We start from the raw sequence: 8,543 nt of genomic DNA, 5'->3' as shown, positions 1-8,543 counted from the left end.
CTCTCGCCCTTACAAAAACTAACCAAACAATTCCAAGTTAATACATACGCTAAGAGTGTGTGCAATATACTTTTTCATCAAATACCACCATCGCATCGTCATAGTACTCATTTTAATGTTTTATACAACTGCAGTCTCATTAATCTCGATTGAGTCGTGAAATCGGAGCTTTCTCGTTCCGCACATCTCAACGGCCCAATCGCAACGCTTTCGTTTTGGTTTCATGTGTTGTGAGAAAATCGTTTTGAACAAGGAAAATCAGGTTGAGAATTGAATATTTTCCGCGTAAATATATATATGCGTCAAGTCCCGGAATCGTCGGAGCGGGAAAGCAAAAACAGACGGATTGGAACGAATTTCTGCTCAGAATTGTCGATTATACCATTCAAATTGACCGGTGGATTTTCTGTGTGCTACAAAGACATGTACAATTCTATTCTGTTTATCCGAGAATAATTAATAATTGAATTAATTACACGGTTAGACCTAATAATCTCGCGCGGCGGACGCGTTCTCGAGATCATTATTAGGCCTAGAGCTTGCCCGAAAACCGATGTATGCTGATATACATAGAATATTCGCCGAGAGAAACACGACACGCACTCGCTCGCACATTTAGACCAGAGGCCCACAACACATACCAAGTAGTGTGTCTCAGATATATCAAAAAACGTACAAAATTTCGAGTTGATATTAGTTATTGCGCTGCTTTCGATGAGAATTTGCTGAGTAAAAACGAAAACTGCCGAATTCGAGAGCTATGCAGCCGGCAATGTTCCTTTGCACGGTTTGCGGGTGAATATCGAGTTAACAAATCGAGTCGAGTTTGCTTATGTATTTTTACGGTAGTAATAATTATTATTACTTTCTAATATGGCTCCGTCGACGCACACCATACACTGATAAAATAGTCAGCAAAGCTCCTTTTTCGCAATGTAGAAGAGTACTTTTTTTCTTTTCTTTTCTCTTTTTTCTTTTTGGTTATATTCTCGGGTTTCTGGCAGTGTGTCGGAAATATGTTCGGTTCCCAAAGAGAGCAGGTGTGTGGGGTGTATGGCATGGGGCGCGATTGACACGTTAGTTTCCTCTATAAAAATGGGCATCCTCATAAAATGGCAACGCACACTTTCGCACACATCAACATCACGAACTTAGCCGCGGAGAACGAGAGGGGGATCTTTTCGCACATCGTAATGTATTTATATTGCTTCAAATCGCGCACACTTTTCACACCCGTAAATAATTGAAAACTGGCATTCGCACGCACCCCCGATCAGTTGCAGACAACAGGGCCTCACGCACTCCTGTAAATGCAGAAATATTTGTTGTTCTGTGTGTGTTTGTGTGGTAACTTATTAATTTAGGCGGTAAACGTCGTTTTTCCTCGCTATAGCACTTAAAAAATTACAATCGAGCTGCTAGATTTTTGTTTTGTCACTTTCTTTTTTATTTTTTTAGTAAAAATCGATCTTGCTTTCTCATCCCTACTTGTGTGTTCGCGTGAGGTTTTATACATGCGTCTTCAATTTTTACATTTTCATAACTGCTGCGGATGTGTGAGAGTGTGTATGTGATTTTACGTCAAAACATTCAAGACAACAACGCAATGCGATTTCGTAACCATGTCGGTGGTGAAACATTCATGTGATGAGAGGAGATAATAATTTTTCTTCTCATAAAGTTCCTTACAATTACAGGTAGTTTCTTTTCTTTATTACAAATGGAACCTAAAGTCTAAACTTGTATGATGGTAGTGAGTGAGTGAAATCACTGCTTTCATTGTTCTTACATGAGAGTGGTGAGACTGATGGGAATATCAATAATCATTTTCTTCCGCCGATCATTTCAACCTCCGCAACTCCATCTTTTTAACCGTGTTTTGTGGAAAATTGAGCATTTCAGGGCTCACATCGCTCCTAATGGCTCCGCGTTTGATTTTTCTGTTTAGTGTGTGAAATTCTTTCAAATTCTGCGCATTCAAGCCCCTCTTTCTGAAGATTCATAACATCATATTTGGATTTGATGTCTTTTAATAACATGTCAATATGCTTTTTTGGGTTTTCGTGCATTTGCATATCATATCTTTTTTGTTTTCTTTTATAATTTCTCAAATTTGATCAACAAGGCCCCCCTTTCGTACATTGCTTCTGGACAAACTTCGTATTTTCGCTCTTGTTATATATAGCTGCACCTCAACACATCAGTCTAGCCTTAAGAGTTACAATTTAACATTAATGACTGGCCCATCGATTCTATTTACATGAATTGAGTGTGGCTGGCAAGCAAGCAAGCAAATAAATAATAAATATATATGACACAAAGTGAACTTACACAACTATTTCGCTTTTCACACACGTAAAAAAGTAAAAGTGAGAATTAATGGTACAGTTTAAGCTCATCCGGTAATAGGAAACTCAGCAGTTATTGCGGTAAATACAATATATTTTACAAGCTGTTTGGCACACTTGTATTTTCAAAAATTAATTCAATCCATTTAAAACTAATCAACTCAGAACTTTTGATTCAGTTGTATACAAACAAAAAATTTACACTCGCATTCATCTTCTGGTTGTGTGACTTTCTTTGGCTTTGAGAAACGATTCCCTTTTCCTTTGCGGGCCATTTGACTTTTGGCCCCCTTTCTTTCTCATGGGCGTGCTTCGCAACAATCATTAAAATTAAATTTGAGATCTGACAAATTCAGTGAGTATTTTCCCTGTCATTAGGCTTGGTGCGAAAGTATTCTCATCGGCCCTCCGATCCGTCCAGTCGAGAGACTTGCTGTTTTTCTAACATGCCGTGAATGAAAATATTTTCGCACTCTGATACTAACATAGTTGTTAACTCTTGGTGTAGTCGCTATTTCAGGGGCTTTCAGTCGTGACTTAGTGCAGTTGGTGGAGAATGTCTTCGTCGACATCGAGGTCGGTGCCGTACATGTCAGCGAGCTTCGAGAAGCGAGGGCCCCAGCTGTTCAGGTATTCAAAGTCTTGCTCGCGATCGTCACCTAAAAACATGTGGTCGATATTAACAAGGGGTTTACACAAGCAAAAATTGCAGAATAATTTCCATCATCTGGTAAAAACCACACATTTCTTTTTGGAAAAAAATCCGACAGACAAAACTGTAAATTCTATTGTTTTTTTTTTAATTTTATGGGGATAGAAATACTTGGAATTACTCTCAAATTCGTACCTGAGCCGACTGAGGAAAGGGAGCCAGCAGTGCTGCCGCCGCCCTCGTAAGCATAATTCCTGAGGTCATCGAAGGGCGGTGCGTTAGGGTCGCTGTCAGCCCTCTTCTTGTATTCGTCAATGAACAGACCAACGTTTGGCTCCTGGCCCATAACCATTGGTGGGACTGAAGAAAAAAACACAAATTCATTGAAAACACTGTCGAAAATCTCGAGATTTTAATTTGAAAAGTCGTCATTCAAAATATGAGTTAGACGAACTTACATGGCAGTTTCGGTGGGACTGCGAGGTCAGGGGCACCGACTGGGATCTGCAGGGGAGTGATGTCAAAGGCGGTCATGTCGTCTTCGCCACCACCCTCGTCATCGTAGTTGATGATGTTTTCCCTGACGTCATCATCAGGTCCGGGATATTTAATGTGCGCCTCGCGGCGACGATTGTAGACGACGAAGATGAGCACCAAGACTAAAATTCAGAATTGAATTTTTAGTTTGCGCTCAATTGGGGAGAAATTAAAAGTGCATGAACGAGACTCTCAATGAGCTGGAATTTTTCTTTTAAAAAGTAAAGCTTTAAATTGATACATTAAAGACTTCAAGGGTCCTTATTGGGTCAAATTCCCATTTCTCTTCCAACTCATTGTAAAGTCACGTGGTTTTGGTACATTTTTAAAAAGAACGAACACTACAAGAGTCATGCAAAGCTTTTTCAACACTATTCACTCACAAACAACGCCATGCAATCTTACTGGTTTCCTCCGTATGACTTAACACTCCAAATTTCTGGCGTTGGCAGAAAATTGTTAACATATTTTAGTTTTAGGCTAAACAGTCAGCTTTCCCTTTTTCCGCTGGAAGAGTTTGTTTTCAGACAAATATATATAGTTCAAATTATAGTTAGTTAGTACTGATTCCAAAGCCACCACACTCCACTGCAATTAATAGGTTAAAATAAAAAAGAAACCACTCGTAAACCCCACTCAAAATCAAGAGAAAAGAACGAAAAGCAGAAGTAAATCCAAACGAAAAATCAAAAGGGAGTAATTACTAATGAGGGCGAGGATACAGGCAAGGAAGGCCACTAGAGAGTCGGTCGAAGGAGTGATTGTGGTGGCCGGCAGCAGTTTGAGCTCGCAGTTCTGGCCCGTGTACCCTTCCTTGCAGAAGCACCGGTAGCCAGGCTCGAGGTTTCTGCACTTGCCGCCGTTCTGACACGGCATCTGCTCGTGGCACTCGTTAATGTCTCCGCACTGCACGCCACGCGGCCTCAGGCCTTGGGGGCACCTGCAAAATCGGCACATTCTCTCTTGAGTACATACCTCACAACGCCACCTCTGCCGCGACTGACACCTCCAAAATATCTCATTTCTCGGACCGCCATTAATGCTAGAACCTAGTCGTGTCCCTACGCAATTCAACGATCTACCTGGTGAGAACTGTACACAGTCGAACATACCTTTCCAGAGTCCCCACGCACCCTCTGGTAAGCCATGTTTATTTTATCTATAAAACTTTACCTCCCATGTGTAAGAGATGACACCGCTCTTGATTTGAAAGATTATTTAAGTTTTGAAGACTCAAACAGAAAAAAGGCTGGAATATTGTACATGTGCAATTTTCTAATTGGGAACTGGGCTGAATTTCTAAATAATTGACATTGAGAGCAAGCAACATTCAGAATGGGGAAGATCGTTTCACGGAACGTACTGAGGATGATCAGCAGGCACACCAGGATGGCGGCCAGCGCGCCCATGCTCAGTTTCAGGGTCTGGCCCTCCTGTACGAGCTCGCAATTCTCGCCCCAAAAGTTCTCTGGACAAATGCATCGGTAGCGGTGGCGCGGATCTTGGTTGATGCAGACGCCGCCGTTCAGGCAGGGTGCGTCCAGACACTCGTTTTTGTCCACGCAGCCCTTGTTGTCTGGAGAGATGATCCTACCCTCCCCGCAACTGAACCAGCAGAAGGCACCAGCTCATTATTTGGGAAAGTTTCAAAGGTACACGTACAAATGACAATTTGGTCTTATGTAAATTAGTCGCGCCACGCACATTTTTTTGGCGTTCATTCATTTCTTTACAATTGTCAATAAATTGTAAAAAAATCCTGATAACTGAAGTTTGGAAAATAAACAGCAACAAAACACGCGGTATAATTATCTGCTTGTCACGCAGGTTGCATAGTTTTAAATATCGCAGGCGGTTAATATTCCTAATTGAGATCACTGAAATTTAAAAATCAAAATATGCTCCAACAAATCAGCGGTAAATCGATGTTTGAAATTAACAAAGAAAAATTCCAACACTTACGTGCACTCATATTCATTCCAAAGGTCGACACACTCGAAAGGTTCTGGGCAGTAAACATTGGCGCACGGCTTGTTCGAAGGGCAGTTTCTGTCTAGATTCCTGGCCATCGTGGCCTGTCCCCACTGAGTGCCGTTCATTGCTGGAGGCAGAGGAAGGTGTTTGCCTTCCAGCCTGATGTCGTCAATGCAGCCTGCACAAATTATCATTAAAAACTGCCAGTGCTTTTAATTTCAACTAACGCACCTTTTTGGAAGTCTGCGTAAACCTCAAAGGTGCGCACTCCGGTGTACTCAGCCTTTCCTCCTGCGTAAACGCCCTCCTGCTTGTCCACCAACAGGTGCTGGTGGCCGTCAAAGGTGAAGGTCTCGTTGTACCTCCTGCCCTCTCCGCCGTCGAGCTCCAGCATGGCGGCCGATCCATATCGCGTGACCTTGGCCGTGTGCCACTGTCCGTCATTGACCATGATGGCGTTCAGCCAGAGGTCCTTCTCCTCGGTCCTCAGGCTGTTCAGATTGTACCTGAAGCGGAGGCGGCTGTCCTTGATCTCGAGGATGCCGAACTCCCTGTTGTGCTGGTCGCTGACCCTGAACAACTCGCCGTAGTCCTCCCTGGTACGGAACCTGAGCTGGATCTGCGTCGAGTACCGGTCCGGCTCGAAAGACAGCGCGTACTTGACGTAGCTCTGCGGCCGGAAGGTGGTAGGAGATGTGGGCTGGGTGCAGCCTGGGCCTGTCCAGCCGGCGCGGCATTCGCACCTCGGCTCCGAGAAGGAGCCAGCGCAGATGCCGTGCGGCTCCCAGCACCTGATGGCCGGGGTGCCGTCGTGGCGGGTGCTGGTTCCATAGCCGCCAGTGCATGCGTCATCAACTTGTGGACAGTTGGCTTCACTGTGCCGCGTCATTCCTGGGTGAGCGAGGTCATAGAGCTGAGGACAAAAGTTGACACATGTTGAGAAATAAAAATTTGTGCGAATTACTCTTGATCAATTTGAAGCTGTAAACTTAATTAGGGTTCATAAAAACACACATTTAAAAAACGCCACTGCATCGCAAAAAACTAAATATATTGAAATATAGGAATTAATTTGAAATTTACCTTGCTGTTGTGAACGATATTTCTGATGCATCCATCGAATCCTTTGCCGACCGGCATGTGTTGCCAGTTGTACAGGGACTGTCCAATGGCCTCAGTGAACATGCCGCCGACTTGCAATGGTGAGTTTACATTCAGGTACTCATTGAAAGGAGGAACGATGCCTCGGGCTTGGCAGGAAGAGTCGTCAAACTCAGGAGGAGAACCGTCCTCCAGCTCAATAACCTCGGCACTCTTGCAGTAGTCGACCACCAAACGGACGTTTTCTGTGTCCCAAAATACGTCCAGCCTGTGCCATTCGCCATCATCCAGCCCCTTCTTGGTTTTTACCTTAAGCTCTAAAGTTCCAGAGCCGAAGTCGATCAGCAATCTTGGTTGGCCACGCTCCAGTTCCAGCGAAATGAAGTCTGTTGCAAATTAATTTCATTAAGAGAACATTAGAAACTTTCTATTTAATTAAAAATTCATTTGAGAATTAACTGTCAAGTTGTAAACTTTTAGGTCTCTACAGGATTGCACACAAGTTAGCTCTCTCAACTCACCTGACACAATGATCTCTTCAGGTTCAGGCTGCACAATGGGACCGTTGTAGATCAGCAGTCCGTCTCCCTTGCGGGTGATGAACTCAAGACTCAAGTGCGAATTATCACACATTTCCAGGGGTGGGTACCACGCCCAGCCATTTCCTCTGAAGCTCCTGGTAGTCTGCTGGCACCTGGGTCCGGAGTAGCCGCTGGGGCAATTGCAGCTGCACGACAAAAGCAAAGATTTACTCCACACGTCCTACGTGCCTGCGTCTCTCGTTTCTCACGTAAATCCGTATCTGGTCTCCTGGCAGCGTCCACCGTTGTGACACGGGTTGTTTCGGCAAGTCTCGCTGCGAGTAAAGTTGCGCGCTCCGCACGTGCACTCGGCCAAAACGTCGACGCGCACGCCGACCAGCGAGGTCTTGTTGGCGTTCACCATGTAGGGCAGGTTGCTGATTTCCAGGGCGTTTGTGCAGCTACCTTCGCACACCTGGTTCTCATACAGGCACTCGTCGATCCCAACCATGGTGATGTTGACTCCAACGTCCTTCTCAATCTGATGGGTAAAAATGAAAAATAGTTGAAACTTCCATTGCAACAATTTTATTAAAATTTAAAATTAATAAAAAATTATTCTATTTTAATAACAATTAATCGCAATTCTGGTGGAAATGAGTTGTTTTCTTTCACTAAATTTAGAGTTAAAAAATGGGCATAAATAAATACGAAAAAATATGTTATCTAATTAAAATTGAGAGACTAAAAATATCAAATTGATTTTACAATGGTTCCTCTCAAATTCGAGCAAAAAGGAATGGGTGGCATAAAAACAGCTTGAATCTCCCCATTTTTTTCTTTTTCATATTTTATTTTTTGTAATATTTCGGTAATTTTATTGACGCTTACCTCCTCTCTGTGTCTGAGCACGACACCATTCAGTCTGACAGGCTTGTAATACGGCGAACCGTGTGCCGAAAACCGGACGTCTGTCTGCAGTGGGCTTTTTCTGCGGAGTTGGACGCTGAACACATCAACATTATCACGCTCTGTTGCCAGCAACTCGGCCAGCTTGTCCCTTAGTTTATCAGCCTTGCTACGCACTATACTCTGCGACTGCAAATTAACAGACAAATCAACTCCTGATTGAGCTGTTTTTTTTTCTAAATAATTACATGATAATTCCACACTCGGATGAAATCTTCGTCGCTAAGACCAGCTATCCGAATGGACCCGGAGTTTATCACAGCCTCGTGAGGTATTTCCCTGACGCTAACAGTTACATTGGCCTGCACGTCAGTTTGCGTGTGTTTGCGGTCGTACACTTTGAAACGCAATTGGTATCTGGAAGCAGGCAGATTGTATTTTTTAGATTTGTTTCTACTTCAGCAGTTTAAATAAATGAGTTTCAAACTGATCTTTACTTGG

At 43.4% G+C, this 8,543-nt stretch overlaps 1 protein-coding gene across 11 annotated transcripts in view; it reads right to left on the bottom strand.

The window, feature by feature from the left end:
* Nucleotides 1-2,784: 2,784 nt before the first annotated feature.
* The window catches only part of CadN (Cadherin-N), a 179,767-nt gene continuing 174,008 nt past the window's right edge, over nucleotides 2,785-8,543 (bottom strand). For 7 of the 11 annotated variants that reach the window (XM_065488139.1, XM_065488131.1, XM_065488114.1 and 4 more), the window contains 11 exons: nucleotides 8,291-8,459; nucleotides 8,025-8,231; nucleotides 7,403-7,674; nucleotides 7,134-7,339; nucleotides 6,595-6,998; nucleotides 5,743-6,424; nucleotides 5,500-5,689; nucleotides 4,901-5,142; nucleotides 3,459-3,659; nucleotides 3,196-3,360; nucleotides 2,785-3,007 (listed from right to left, as the gene is read on the bottom strand). In XM_065488139.1, coding sequence (XP_065344211.1) covers nucleotides 2,886-3,007; nucleotides 3,196-3,360; nucleotides 3,459-3,659; nucleotides 4,901-5,142; nucleotides 5,500-5,689; nucleotides 5,743-6,424; nucleotides 6,595-6,998; nucleotides 7,134-7,339; nucleotides 7,403-7,674; nucleotides 8,025-8,231; nucleotides 8,291-8,459 — 2,860 coding nt within the window. In that variant the 3' untranslated portion in view covers nucleotides 2,785-2,885. Of the gene's footprint in view, nucleotides 3,008-3,195; nucleotides 3,361-3,458; nucleotides 3,660-4,241; nucleotides 4,478-4,900; nucleotides 5,143-5,499; nucleotides 5,690-5,742; nucleotides 6,425-6,594; nucleotides 6,999-7,133; nucleotides 7,340-7,402; nucleotides 7,675-8,024; nucleotides 8,232-8,290; nucleotides 8,460-8,543 lie in introns of all 11 variants that reach the window. The other 4 variants (XM_065488164.1, XM_065488180.1, XM_065488155.1 and 1 more) reach the window with 1 other exon arrangement.

The sequence above is a fragment of the Cloeon dipterum genome, chromosome 1, assembly GCF_949628265.1.
Source record: "Cloeon dipterum chromosome 1, ieCloDipt1.1, whole genome shotgun sequence".
Classification (NCBI taxonomy): domain Eukaryota; kingdom Metazoa; phylum Arthropoda; class Insecta; order Ephemeroptera; family Baetidae; genus Cloeon; species Cloeon dipterum.
Note: the sequence above shows the minus strand (reverse complement) of the source record. Positions and strands in the feature narration are given on the sequence as shown.